The sequence below is a fragment of the Bos indicus x Bos taurus genome, chromosome 15, assembly GCF_003369695.1.
Source record: "Bos indicus x Bos taurus breed Angus x Brahman F1 hybrid chromosome 15, Bos_hybrid_MaternalHap_v2.0, whole genome shotgun sequence".
NCBI lineage: Eukaryota > Metazoa > Chordata > Mammalia > Artiodactyla > Bovidae > Bos > Bos indicus x Bos taurus.
Genome location: NC_040090.1, coordinates 55,142,776 through 55,157,528, shown reverse-complemented (window position 1 = coordinate 55,157,528; position 14,753 = coordinate 55,142,776). Strand labels below are relative to the sequence as shown.

Here is a 14,753-nt window from a genome sequence, read left to right as displayed (position 1 = left end):
TCATGCCATTTCACTGATTAGTTCACCTGCCACTGAGTTCAATGATCTTTTTCTGATGTCTCATGAATGAATATTTTTCTTTTCAGTGAAACTTTCTTAACTTAATTTGGCAAAGCAGATTGAAAATATAGCTGAGCAGCCTGTAGAAATTGGTGTGGTGTATTATTGTAGCCTATGGAAGTTGGTATATTATTGATTGGAGAGCACCTTGTTCATATTTATTAAAGCCAAAATTCTGAGTTGAAAAAAATGGGATGACTTTACTATAAATGTGTTCTCAAATGTTACTCTTGATGACTAGAATATGGAAAAGGTCATACAGTTTTTTTAAAACAGATTTTTTTTTTTAAATTCAGAAAAAAAGCCTTGTTCACCTAAAGATGTGGGAAAATTAGTTTTGTATATTAACTGCTCAGTTGAAAACCTCTTTGATTATCTTAGTTTTTCTATCAAAAAAGGAGTTAAGGGTTCTTTTAGGTAGAATGTTATTTACTTGATTTATTTAAGGCTGGTTTTTGGTGAAAAGAAACTAAGCACAATAAAGATGTTTTATTGACTGATTAAACCCAGATAGAGTTCAGTACAGAATGACTTTTGCTAAATTATCTTCAGTTTAGTTAAGACCTAAACTGCAAAGCTAAATATATGCTCTTCATTGTTTAATTTCTATACACAGTTAAAACTAGTCCTCGAAAACCTCGCGGGAGACCTAGAAGTGGCTCTGACCGAAATTCAGCTCTCCTCTCAGACCCATCTGTGTTCTCCCCTCTAAATAAATCAGAGACCAAATCTGGAGATAAGATCAAGAAGAGAGATTCTAAAAGTATAGAAAAGAAGAGAGGAAGACCTCCCACCTTCCCTGGAGTAAAACTCAAAATAACACACGGAAAGGACATTTCCGAGTTACCAAAGGGAAACAAAGAAGATAGCCTGAAGAAAATGAAGCGCACGCCTTCCGCTACATTTCAGCAAGCCACAAAGATTAAAAAATTAAGAGCAGGTAAACTCTCTCCTCTCAAGTCCAAGTTTAAGACAGGGAAGCTTCAAATAGGAAGGAAGGGGGTACAGATTGTACGCCGGCGAGGACGGCCTCCATCAACAGAAAGGATAAAGACCCCTTCAGGTCTCCTCATTAACTCTGAACTGGAAAAGCCCCAGAAGGTCCGGAAAGACAAGGAAGGAACACCTCCACTCACAAAAGAAGATAAGACAGTAGTCAGACAAAGCCCTCGAAGGATTAAGCCGGTTAGGATTATTCCTTCTTCTAAAAGGACAGATGCAACAATTGCTAAGCAGCTCTTGCAGAGGGCGAAAAAGGGGGCTCAAAAGAAGATCGAGAAAGAAGCAGCTCAGCTGCAAGGAAGAAAGGTGAAGACACAGGTCAAAAACATCCGACAGTTCATTATGCCTGTTGTCAGTGCCATCTCCTCGCGGATCATCAAAACCCCTCGGCGGTTCATAGAGGATGAAGATTATGACCCTCCAATTAAAATTGCCCGACTGGAGTCTACACCGAACAGTAGATTCAGTGCCACATCCTGTGGATCTTCTGAAAAATCAAGTGCAGCATCTCAGCACTCCTCTCAAATGTCTTCAGACTCCTCCCGATCCAGTAGCCCCAGTGTCGATACCTCCACGGATTCTCAGGCCTCTGAGGAGATTCAGGTCCTTCCTGAAGAGCGGAGCGATACCCCCGAAGTCCATACGCCACTGCCTATTTCCCAGTCCCCAGAAGATGACAGCAGTGACCGGAGAAGCAGAAGGTATTCGGTGTCGGAGAGAAGTTTCGGATCCAGAACCACGAAAAAATTATCCACTCTGCAAAGTGCCCCCCAGCAGCAGACCTCTTCCTCGCCCCCTCCACCCCTGCTGACACCACCGCCCCCACTGCAGCCAGCCTCCAGTATCTCTGACCACACACCTTGGCTCATGCCTCCAACCATCCCCTTGGCATCACCATTTTTGCCTACTTCCGCCGCTCCCATGCAAGGGAAGCGAAAATCTATTTTGCGGGAACCGACGTTTAGGTGGACTTCTCTAAAGCACTCTAGGTCAGAGCCACAGTACTTTTCCTCAGCAAAGTATGCCAAAGAAGGTCTTATTCGCAAACCAATCTTTGATAATTTCCGCCCCCCTCCACTCACTCCTGAGGATGTCGGCTTCGCGTCCGGGTTTTCTACGTCTGGTCCTGCTGCTTCAGCCCGATTGTTTTCACCTCTCCATTCTGGAACAAGGTTCGATATGCACAAAAGGAGCCCGCTTCTGAGAGCGCCGAGGTTTACTCCGAGTGAGGCTCACTCTAGGATATTTGAGTCTGTAACCTTGCCTAGTAATCGAACTTCTGCTGGCACATCTTCTTCAGGAGTATCTAACAGGAAAAGGAAAAGAAAGGTGTTTAGCCCTATTCGATCCGAACCAAGATCTCCTTCTCACTCTATGAGGACAAGAAGTGGAAGGCTTAGCACTTCTGAGCTGTCACCTCTCACCCCACCGTCTTCTGTCTCCTCCTCGTTAAGCATTTCTGTTGGTCCTCTTGCCACTAGTGCCTTAAACCCAACTTTTACTTTTCCTTCTCATTCCCTGACTCAGTCTGGGGAATCTGCAGAGAAAAACCAGAGACCAAGGAAGCAGACCAGTGCTCCAGCAGAGCCATTTTCATCCAGTAGTCCCACTCCTCTCTTCCCTTGGTTCACCCCAGGCTCCCAGACTGAACGAGGGAGAAATAAAGACAAGGCCCCCGAGGAGCTGTCCAAAGAGCGAGATGCTGACAAGAGTGTGGAGAAGGACAAGAGTAGAGAGAGAGACCGGGAGAGAGAAAAGGAGAATAAGCGGGAGTCCAAGAAAGAGAAAAGGAAAAAGGGATCAGAAATTCAGAGTAGCTCGGCTTTGTATCCTATGGGTAGAGTTTCCAAAGAGAAGGCTGTTGGTGAAGATGTGGCCACTTCATCTTCTGCCAAAAAAGCAACCGGGCGGAAGAAGTCTTCATCACTCGATTCTGGGACTGATATTGCTTCTGTGACTCTTGGGGATACGACAGCTGTCAAAACCAAAATACTTATAAAGAAAGGGAGAGGAAATCTGGAAAAAAGCAACTTGGACCTCGGCCCAACTACCCCATCCCTGGAGAAGGAGAAAACCCTCTGCCTTTCCACTCCTTCATCTAGCACTGTTAAACATTCCACTTCCTCCATAGGCTCCATGTTGGCTCAGGCAGACAAGCTTCCAATGACTGACAAGAGGGTTGCCAGCCTCCTAAAAAAGGCCAAAGCCCAGCTCTGCAAGATTGAGAAGAGTAAGAGTCTTAAACAAACTGACCAGCCCAAAGCACAGGTACTCTTTTCCATCTTGCCTGTTAAAATCAACAGTTTCTCGAGCCGCTTCTAGGAGCAGGTTTGAGGCTGTTTCAGTTAACATCCAATTATGGGAATCAGGAAAAGACGGTGGCATTTGCAGTGGTCCTTTAAGAACAGATAGGATTTTGATAGGTAGAAAATGATAGAGGAAAATTTAAAGAGGAAGAACAGTGTAGATAGAGACAGAAAAGTATAAAATATATGGGAAGAGCAGGGAATAGCTGGACTGCTTCATGAAGGCAAGTGATGAACTAAGACCCAGAGGTGCATGGGGCCATATTACATCGAATGCCAAGTTGTTTGTACTTAATGGGTTTGGTGTGATGGAATCTCACTTAATTTTGAAGGTACATTTTTGCAGTCTAATTGTTTTACTGTTGTTTGCTATAGAAAACAGGGAGGGGGGGAATCTTTTCCCCTGAGTAGTGAGTGACTAGAACAGTAGGTAACAGGTGTTTGGAGAATTCATATGAGAAACACTTAGCCTCAAGTTGTGGTACAGAAAAGCTGTACAATTCAGTTAGTTAAGATGATGACAAACAGATCTTTGTAAAGAGCAGCACTTTTTTATTTTTTTACAAAATGAGCTAGACACTGGCCTTTTATGAGAAAACCTGCCAATCTTTAGATTGTTTTTTAAAATGGTCATGTAGTAGTTGCATGCTTATATTGACACATCAAGGTTAAAATGACCACAAACTTAGGCTCTAATATAATTCAGTGTAGTGGCACACTTACATTTAGTAATTCTACCATTTGGGAGGTCTAGCAGGAATATGATGAGACTTCTGACACCATTTTGGATGTTTTTGGTTAACCTCCTAGTGATAGGAGCTGCAGCTCCCTAAAATGTGAGACATTTCTGTTTGGAGCTGTGGCCTTTTATGCCTCCATTTGTAAGTTATTTCCCCCTACTTCTCTGCTGATCAGAGAAACAGTCTGTTGTTTGATACGCTCTATTTAAACGAGACTGAACTCCTTGATAATACAGACTGGCAGCTTGAATTTTTTTGAGGGGAATTTTAAAGTAGTATAATTGGGAATAGAAGCTTAGTTGATTTCTGTTTTTTTATTAGAATCCTTTTCTGCCAATTTTAGAAGTAGGTGATTTCTATGTATTGATATGGCATATCAGCTGGGGATAACTCGAGTTGTATGTGTTGACTCTAGACTATAATAAGTTAATCAACTATACCTTGGCTTCATTCAATTTTGTTTTCAACACAGATGGTTGTTATTGTTTGTTCTGGGCTTGCCTCCCTCTCAGGGTCAAGAAAGTGACTCCTCGGAGACCTCTGTGCGAGGACCCCGGATTAAACATGTCTGCAGAAGAGCTGCTGTTGCCCTTGGCCGAAAACGAGCTGTGTTTCCTGATGACATGCCCACCCTGAGTGCCTTACCATGGGAAGAACGAGAAAAGATTTTGTCTTCCATGGGAAATGATGGTAGGTTGGGGATGACCTTGGGTTTGTGTGCTGATCATCCTGCGGGTACGTAGTGGGCTCTGCACAGCATTGTATATTAGGCTGGGCCCCCCAGGAACCAGATGTCAATGGGAGGATTGACCAGGTAAAGATCTTATTAGAGGAAATGCCTGAAATACAGGGAGGGAGTTGGGAAAGCTTGGGGGAGCTGTCAGCCTACTCTGTAGGTCTGACCCTAGTAAAGGAGAATGGAAAGGAAGGCCTGGCAGAATCTTCCTGGAGGCCGTGCAGTTGGAGACAGCTCAGCAAGGCTGTCAGGGAGAACACGGACTGTCAGGAAGTCTCATGTCCCCTCGGAGCAGGGCCTACCTTAGTGTCACTGCCATACTCATCACAGACTGAGAGCAGCCCTTGTGGTGAGTGTGGCCTCTGTACCCCTGGATTTCAGAGTGCCGCAGCTGGGGCCCCGTGGTCAGTTATGCTCTCTGTGGTTGGAGGTCCTAAGACATATTCTCATGGTTTTATATCGTACCTAAACTCTGGGTGACTGCTGAAATGAAATTTAGAGGTTAGAGTCTTCAGAAGCCTTCAGTTCATATTCTTGACTTTTGGTCACACTGTATTTTGTTTTCAGTGTTTGGATTTCTGCTGTTGTCAAGCTGCAAGTTGTAGGCATTTAGAAACTTTTAAGTAATTACTTAAAACAGGCTCTGAGTTCTGCATATGACTATTATAGTGAATTTCATTTCTGGTGTTCCAGTTAAAAGAAGGTTTGAATGTGTATACTGACATCAGTAGGTTGTGAGAATCTCCCCTCTGCTCACGGGAAGGAACCAGATACTCCCTCAGAGCTGATGACGCATTCCTTTAACAGACAAGTCATCGATCGCTGGCTCAGAAGATGCTGAACCTCTTGCTCCACCCATCAAACCAATTAAGCCTGTCACCAGAAACAAGGCGCCTCAGGAACCTCCGGTGAAGAAGGGACGGCGATCCAGGCGGTGCGGGCAGTGTCCCGGCTGCCAGGTGCCTGAGGACTGTGGTGTTTGCACTAACTGCTTGGATAAGCCCAAATTTGGTGGCCGCAACATAAAGAAGCAGTGCTGCAAGTGAGTGCACGTCCCCCCGGGGGGCTGGCCTTGGCTGCTGTCCTGGCCTGTCGCAGAGAAAACGCGTCCCAACACCCGGTGTGCTTGTGCTGAGTCTCTTCGAGTTGCACAATGAGTTGCACAGTTGGACTTTGTGCTGTGCTAGGTTTGGGTCGCGCTTAAATAAGAAAACCTTGGGGGCAGTGCTGGGAACCCTCTATATTTGTTCAGGTCAATCAGGTAGCCCTTAGCCACATGGCTGGTTAGCACCTAAAACGTGTTTGGTGTGACTGAGGAACGACACTTAAAATTTTCATTTAATTTTAAACTTAGCCACATGCGCCTAGAGCTACCATTTATCCGAGCAGTTCTGATGGGTTACTACTTAAATGCTGACAAATTTAGGCATAGTATTTGTTAGGTCAGCTGAAATTACCTTTTTGGCATTCAGGAAATATTGGTGACATCAGTCTCTCTGCTGTCTAACTCTCAGAATGTTTTCATGCCTGTGGAAGCCTCTCCCACCCTGCACACAGCTTGCAGAAACTTCGTTCCCTGACCAGGAACTGAACCCGGGCCATGGCAGTGAGAGTGGAAGTCCTAACCACTGGACTGCCAGGGAATTTTCTGGAAGTTCTGATTACTCTACCTTTTCCCTCTTTTTTTAGTCAGTTGTAAAAGCACTTTATACTCTCTGGGATAATTTGTTTAAAATGGATCCAGAGGGTTGCATAAACAGAAATTTTGGTGTCTGAATATCTCATCAGGTGCCTGGCACCAGGAATAGATATTATCCATAAATATTTGCTGAATGAATGAATAACATAAATGATTTATATAAAATATACTTGGGAAAAATGCTGCATTATTTACTTAAGGTGAGACAGTTTCTAGGACAAACTAGGTAGTTCTGGGCTTTGGTGTAGTCTGGCCCTGAGCAAGAATCTTGTCTTGGTCCCCTTAGTGGAAAGAAGTGAGACAGTTCACAGATCAACAAAAAAGGTGCATGATAGCAAGATAAACTTGCATTAAAATAGGCATTGCAGTGGATTCAGTTTAATTTTAGATTTCAAATTGAGTTTCATTAAGTTGAGGACTGAATTATATATATCCAAGCCCTAAGACAGACCCTGTAGCATTATAGTGGTAGACAAAGGATTTGTTGGGTAGTTTCAGTCCATTTTACATTCAGATTACTATGAATATTAATCTCATAAGAAAGCAGAACTAATTTGACTACAAGAAATAATGACTGATCGTTTTATGTGGTGCTAGTCAGTACTGGGAAGCAAGATATTTGAGTCCCATTTCAAAAATAAATTGATAATTTCTCCTTTAAATTTTCGAGGTGGGTTAAATTGCTGATCAAAGGATTCAGAGACTTGGATTTAATCTAAATAATGAGCAGTCCTTTTTTCAACTCCCAGAATGACCCTGGATAAAGTTTAACTGATTCTTGCCCTCAACTGAACACTTGTTTCAGTTGCTTCTCCTAAATGAAGTTTGCTTATGGTATTCCTTGTTATTCTAGGATGCGAAAATGTCAGAATCTACAATGGATGCCTTCCAAAGCCTACCTTCAGAAGCAAGCAAAAGGTAGTGTTATAAAAAGATTGTTTCCAAAATGCTTCCTGCTTTAATGTCATGTAGTTGTGTATACCTAGTGTAAAGAGAACACGAGATTCTTTTCAAGAACTGCTCTTTCCCAGGGTGGTTGTTGAAGCTGGGTGATAGGTACATGAATGTTCATTTTACTATTCCTTGGAATATGTTTGAAATTTTCCTTAATAAAAATTTTTAAAAAATCATATAAAATTACATTATGTTTCATTTCCTTAAAGTACTAAAAGTATACCGATTTGACTTGCCAACTTGGCATTAACTTTCTTGAGCCTTTCAGGGTCAATGTTAGCTGTAGGAAACTCAGACTAAGATTTTTACATTCCTATACTTCTATTTTATTTATTTTTATCATCATTATTTATTTAAATAATGCTGGGCCTTCTTTGTGGCACTTGAGCTAGAGAATTCTAGCGCCCGTATCATGAGGACTTCTCTGGTTGCAGCGTGTGGGCTTAGTTGTGGCATGTGGAATCTCAGGGATCAAACCCAAGCCTCCTGCATTGGTAGTGCAGTCTTATCCACTGGACTGCCAGGGAAGTCCTTTTACTTATATTTGCAATAAGTTTTCTCGTGTAAAAAATCTTGCTTTCTGCACCCCCCTCCAGCTGTGAAAAAGAAAGAGAAGAAATCTAAGACCAGTGAAAAGAAGGAGAGCAAAGAGAGCAGCACGGTGAAGAACTCGGTGGACTCCAGTCAGAAATCTACCCCATCGGCAAGAGAGGATCCTGCCCCTAAGAAAAGCAACAGTGACCCTCCTCCCCGCAAATCCGTGGAGGACAAGAGTGAGGAAGGGAACACCGCCACCCCAGGACCTGAGGCCAAGCACGTGGCCACGCCCGCTTCCAGGAAGTCCAGCAAGCAGGTCTCCCAGCCGGCACCAGCCATCCCCCCACAACCCCCCAGCACAGCACCACCGAGAAAAGAAGTTCCCAAGACCACTCCCAGTGAGCCCAAGAAAAAGCCACCTCCACCTCCAGAGTCAGGTGAGTGAGGACGGCAGATGGAGCAACCAACACAGGACACTGGAGTCTTAAACAGCATCTGGAAACCTGAAGTGTCTGTTTTTAAGTCTTCGGTACAGGAAAATTAGCTCTCTTCTAACTGTTAAATGATAATAAAAAATAGAAGCGAAAACCAGTTAAGTTGGGGATACTGTGTTAATTTCCCATTTAAAGCCTAGAGTTTAAATAGTTTTTTGTTTTTTCTAATGCCCCCTTCCTCACAGGGCCATCAGTCCTAGAGTCATCATTGCTATTTAACATTAACTGTTGAGTGGCATCTGACTGTAATTTATTTTGAATCCTTTAGGTCCAGAGCAAAGCAAGCAGAAAAAAGTGGCTCCTCGCCCAAGTATTCCTGTAAAACAAAAGCCAAAAGAAAAGGTGAGGAGAGATTTGTTTTCTCTGCTATTTCTCAAGCATGGGTTCTGTTCTGGAAGGTGGCCCAGTCCTGAACAATTACAGGATTGAGTGATACTGCATTTTTGCTTCTATGTAGATGGCAGTGGAGTTTCTTAAAATTAGCATACTTCAGGTTTAAGCTTTAGCTCCCTTTTCTCCCCCTGGTTGTTTTCCCTTTCTTCGTAACCCCACATGCTTATGTGTACATTACAGACTGCTTAGTACAATTTTTTCCCCCCTCAACCTCCTTTAGCAGTATTTGTTTATAACAATCACCATTCTCTGTGTCCACTATTTTTATTTTATTATGTGGAGACAGGTCTTTAAGAATCTTCTGATTCTTTCTATGCCCCCATAATGGTGTGCATGCACATCTAGGCCAACGCTTTGGAGCACATGGGCAGCGCTGAAAAGAGAGGCAAATGCCAAGCTCTTATTAAGTCGTGCTCCAGAGTCATTGTCTGTTTCTAACTGTGATGATGAAGCGTGGTTCTGCTGCAAATTTGAAATCACTGATGATCACAGAGCTGGGAAAATTGTCTTGAATCTCATAGGCAGGTTACACAGATGTGGAGCGATCAGCTCCAGATTTGATGTGTGCAACTCCAAAGATCTAGAACAGTGGCAGAATAACCTGCTCCCTTCTCATCAGCGTGGCTTCATTGTACTGACAGCCTCAGCAGGCATCATGGACCACAAGGAAGCAAGACGAAGATGCATGAGAGTGAAAATCCTGGCATGTTTTTTCCAGGGATATAATACATACGTGCCAATAAAATGCCTCAGTGGGGGTGGGGGGGAAACTGAAGATTGCTTCTCTGTCTCTATAGGATACTTAAATGGGAAGCATGTTTTCCAGAACTAGTAGTACGGTTTGTTGTTTGCGTTGTTATTTGTTGTGAGAGTGAAGGCAAGCCGGATGTGGATTTGTTCTTTATCTGTCTTCTGTCCCTGCAGGAGAAACCACCTCCGGTCAATAAGCAGGAAAATGCAGGCACTTTGAACATCCTCAGCACTCTCTCCAATGGCAATAGCTCCAAGCAGAAAGTTCCAGCAGATGGAGTCCACAGGATCAGAGTGGACTTTAAGGTAAAAGTGTTCTGTGACCACAGAGTGTATCGAGTTCTATGGACTTTATGCACTTATTTTAATTTTTTGTCCTTTTGGCTGTCTTTATTGCTGCATGCAGGCATTCTCTAGTTGGCGGAGAGTGGGCTACTCTCTAGTTGTGGTACACGGGCCTCTCACTGTGGTGGCTTCTCTTGTGGAGCACAGGCTCTAGGCGCACAGGCCTCAGTGTTTGTGGCACAGGGGCTCATTAGTTGTGACTTATGGGCCCTGGAGTATCTAGGCTTCAATATCTGTGGGGCATGGGCTTCATTGCTCTGTGGCATGTGGAATTTTCCCGGACCAAAGATTGAACCCATGTCCCCTTCATTGGCAGGCACATGCTTAACTACCCTGCCACCAGGGGAAGTCCAAGTGTTGTGGACTTTAAATCAGGAAAATGATATTACCTGGAGAAGGAAATGGCAACCCACTCCAGTATTATTGCCTGGGAAATCCCATGGACAGAGGAGCCTGGTGGGCTACAATACATGGGGTCACAAAGAGTCGGATACAACTGAGTGACTAACACACACACACACACAATTGCCTTACAATGGTGTGTTAGTTTCTGCTGTGCAACAGTGTGAATCAGCTGTGTGTATTCATATATCCCTTCCCTCTTGAGTCTCCCTCCCACTCCTCTAGGTCCTTGCCGGGGGCAGTGTGGGTGGGTGAAGACCTGCCATTAATAGATGGGTTCAAGTGTGTAAGAGCTCTGGTCACTTGTTACCAGGTCAGTCTGTGAACTGACTAGAGGGCAGAGGCATGGAGACAGCCCTGCCCATCTTGAGCTCTAAAGTGCATTTTGATGAGAACCGTGTCTGAGGAAGTGATTGTTTCACATAGAAATTATCAAACCATGATGATCACTTGAATAAGCCAAACTCTAAGGGAAATCTAGTCCCAGTACATTTTTGCATTGTGGTTAACAGGTGATCCTTTTAAGAGATTGTGTTTGAGATTTAAAAGTTTCAAAGCAGCAGTTTTGAACTCATTGAAATGAAGTATTCTTGACGTTTTGGTGTCTCTCTCTTTTTCTGCTTTTCGTCCTTATTTTCCATGTAGTGTTGTGTCATATGGCTCTTGTAAATGATCTTTCTCTCTCTCCACAGGAGGATTGTGAAGCAGAAAATGTGTGGGAGATGGGAGGCTTAGGAATCTTGACCTCTGTCCCTATAACACCCAGGGTAGTTTGCTTTCTCTGTGCCAGTAGTGGCCACGTAGAGGTAAGATCTCCTGCTTCTTGGTACGCCAGACAGTATGAGAGATTATTTTGCTGTGATGAAACAAATCATTATATTCTGTTTCGTTGGTTTATAGCAGGCACTATACCCTGTTTAAACCAGCAATTTAAATGTTTTTGTTTTTTAGAAATTTCAGAAAGGAGTCTGCTTTTTTTTTTTCCCAGAAAATACTTTATTTATTTATTTATTTTTTTTTTATCCTCTTTATTTTTTTTTAATTTAATTTTATTTTTTAAATTTTACATAATTGTATTAGTTTTGCCAAATATCAAAAATGAATCCGCCACAGGTATACAAAAGGAGTCTGCTTTTTATTAGAGTAGCAGTTACTGAGTGTGAAAGTTTTAACAGTTTCATTTCTTATAATATAGAGTTCTGATTTTTCTTCTAGGTATCCAAACAAATGATAAATGCTTTTCTAGAAAAAGAATTGCTCTTGGTAGTCATTTTATAGTTTTGAATAGCAAAACTACCTTGTCTGTAAAGAGCTCTCAGCAATTAATAAGAAAAAGGAGTAACACCCAGTTTAAAAAAATAGTCTAAAGACAGGAATATATAATTCACAAAATGAGAAGTAAAAACATGGTGTGCGGGGAATGTCAAACTTTCCTATTACCATACACTGTAAATTAAAACATGATAAAAAGGATCAAGTGTAAATGGAGACTTCCTGTTTCTGAAAATCTAGTTAGAATCTTTCTGAGAAGATTGTTTGGAAATATGTATTTGTCTTTAGAATGGATATACCCTCTAACCCAGCACTTGCACTCCAGGCATTTATCTTGAGGATATAATTAGGTAACCCGGCAAATACGTATAGGTATGTATATATGTGTTTCTATATGTATACATGTTTGTATGTACATATGATAAACAGAAGGGCTTATTTCAGTATTTATGATAATGAATAATTGGAGACAACTCCAGAAGTTATCAATAAGGGGCTGCTACCTTGGTTCGGAGAAGGCAATGGCACCCCACTCCAGTACTCTTGCCTGGAAAATCCCATGGACGGAGGAGCCTGGTGGGCTGCAGTCTATGGGGTCGCTAAGAGTCGGACACGACTGAGCGACTTCGCTTTCACTTTTCACTTTCATGCATTGGAGAAGGAAATGGCAACCCACTCCATGTTCTTGCCTGGAGAATCCCAGGGACGGGGGAGCCTGGTGGGCTGCTGTCTCGGGTCGCACAGAGTCGGACACGACTGAAGTGACTTAGCAGCAGCAGCACCTTGGTTAAAATAATTATAAGACACGCATATAATGGCAAATATGAAGTCCTTAAGATAATATAGGTTCATATTGACATGGAAAGATGTCCATGACACAGCACTGAGTTAAAAGAGCAGGTCACAAAATAGTATGTAAAGCACAATCCCATTTTGGTTTGGAAAAATGTTTTTGAAATATATACATAGGAAGAATTCTGAACGATTTACACCAAAATCTTAAGCATGTAGTCGGATTATTGGTGACTTTTATTATTTTCTTTATTTTTTTCAGTGTTTTCGCAGTATTTGCCACGTGTACAATAAAGGAGAAAAAGATAGCACAGTTCTAAATAGGAAAGAGTAATATTTTCATTCATGTAATTCTCAATTCCTGAATACCTCCTTAGCTTATTATCTCATATGTATTCTGAGGTCATAAAACCCAAAGCCAAGTTGTAACCAGATGTTAAACAATCACTGGCTAAGAGATTCAGTCCTGCCCACTTGCTATTTTATTTTTATTTTATTTATTTTTTTTTCCCCACTTGCTATTTTAAATTATGCATTAGCAATATTACAAATTATTGCCTGGTATTCATTCTTTGGGCTTCCCTGGTGGCTCAGATGGTAAGGAATCTGCCTGCAATACAGGAGACCTGGGTTCGATCTCTGGGTTGGGAATATCTCCTGGAGAAGGGCATGGCAACTCACTCTAGCATTCTTGCCTGGAGAATCCGCATGGATAGAGGAGCCGGGCAGGCTCTAATCCATGAGACTGCAAAGAGTCAGACATGACTGAGTGACTAAGCACAGCACAGCACAGCACATTCATTCTTTGCTTCCCTGGTGGCTCAGTGGTAAAGAATCTGACTGCCAATGCAAGAGATGCAGGTTTAATCCCTGATCCAGGAAGATCCCCTGGAGAAGGAAGTGGCAACCTGCCTCCAGTATTCTTATTTGGAAAACCTTCTGGACAGAGGATCCTGGCAGGCTACAGTCCATGGGGTCGAAAAAGAGTCAGACAGAACTCAGCGACTGAATAACATCAATTCATTCTTTAAGGAAATATTTTCTTAGCGCCTGTTACAAACAATATATTGTTCTAAGTGCTGAGGTTGCTTTAGATAGCATTGAAACTAAGACTATTCAATCTGTAAGTGCCAGGCATCTACTGTATCTCTTTTCCTACTTAATCTAAGGCTTTGCATGCACACACATGCTCCCCAAAGGAATAACTTACTTTTGTAACACCAGTACTTCAGCTTCTGTGTTAAAACAGGTTGCTTTTTTCCCCAGAGTATAATTGCTCAAATTTAAATTGTATAGCTGTGCATAGCAGTCCCACAGGATTCCTAAAAACTGAATTAGCAAATGAACAGCACACTGCCCACACTGCGCTCCTAAAGCACAACCAGTAATTGGTGAGCTCTCCCACCATTGAAACCTTTTCTACTGACATGATTTCGGATTTACAGAAAAGCTGCAAGAGGGGTACAAAGAATTTCCATATACCTTCTACCTGGATTCTCCAAACATTAATATTTTTAATTTACCTTATCCTTTTCTCTTTGTATATGTATTTTACAGAATAAGAAATAAAATGTATATGTTTTACATGTAGACATTTTTTCTTAAATTTAAGAGTACGTTGCAGACATAGGCCCTTTTAAAAACCTCTAAATATTACATGGTGTATTTCCAAGGACATCCTCTTATATAATCACAGTATAATTATCAAAATCAGCAAATTAACATTGGTATGTTACAGTTATCTAAGTAGACTTTATAGTTTTGGCCCACTAATTCTTTCATGGCAAAAGAAAATTATGAGTCACCCTCATTTGAATTTTTGAAAATCCCTGTTTCAGAATGAGAATAACATGTTTCTAAAATAAGAGATGGGAAGGACAAACCAGAACTTACAGTTGTTTAGAAGGTTGTAGAAAACTTTTAAAACCCTCCCTATGTCCCCGTACGACAGTCTTTTACATTGCCTTAGTGCTTTATTGATAACTTCTTTTATGATACTTAGCACATTCTATTAAATTTTTAGATTATATATATATTTAATTATTCTATTTTATTTAAAAGTATTTATTTATTTAGTTGCACCGGGTCTTAGTTACAGCATGCAGGATTTTTTAGTTGTGGTACGTGAACTCTTAGTTGTGGCACGTGGTATCTAGTTCCCTGACCAAGGATGGAACCTGGGCCCCCTGCCTTGCAAGTGCAGAGTCTTAGCCTCTGGACCGCCGGGGAAGTCCCCACTTGGTTATTTTATAATTTTATTATTACTGCTTT

At 42.0% G+C, this 14,753-nt stretch overlaps 1 protein-coding gene across 6 annotated transcripts in view; it reads left to right on the top strand.

The window, feature by feature from the left end:
* KMT2A (lysine methyltransferase 2A) overlaps positions 1–14,753 on the top strand; it is a 77,955-nt gene that overhangs the window by 27,710 nt on the left and 35,492 nt on the right. For all 6 annotated transcript variants that reach the window (XM_027563585.1, XM_027563586.1, XM_027563589.1 and 3 more), the window contains 8 exons: positions 677–3,330; positions 4,621–4,798; positions 5,652–5,886; positions 7,397–7,461; positions 8,094–8,471; positions 8,797–8,870; positions 9,846–9,977; positions 11,111–11,224. In XM_027563585.1, coding sequence (XP_027419386.1) covers positions 677–3,330; positions 4,621–4,798; positions 5,652–5,886; positions 7,397–7,461; positions 8,094–8,471; positions 8,797–8,870; positions 9,846–9,977; positions 11,111–11,224 — 3,830 coding nt within the window. The remainder of the gene's footprint in view (positions 1–676; positions 3,331–4,620; positions 4,799–5,651; positions 5,887–7,396; positions 7,462–8,093; positions 8,472–8,796; positions 8,871–9,845; positions 9,978–11,110; positions 11,225–14,753) is intronic.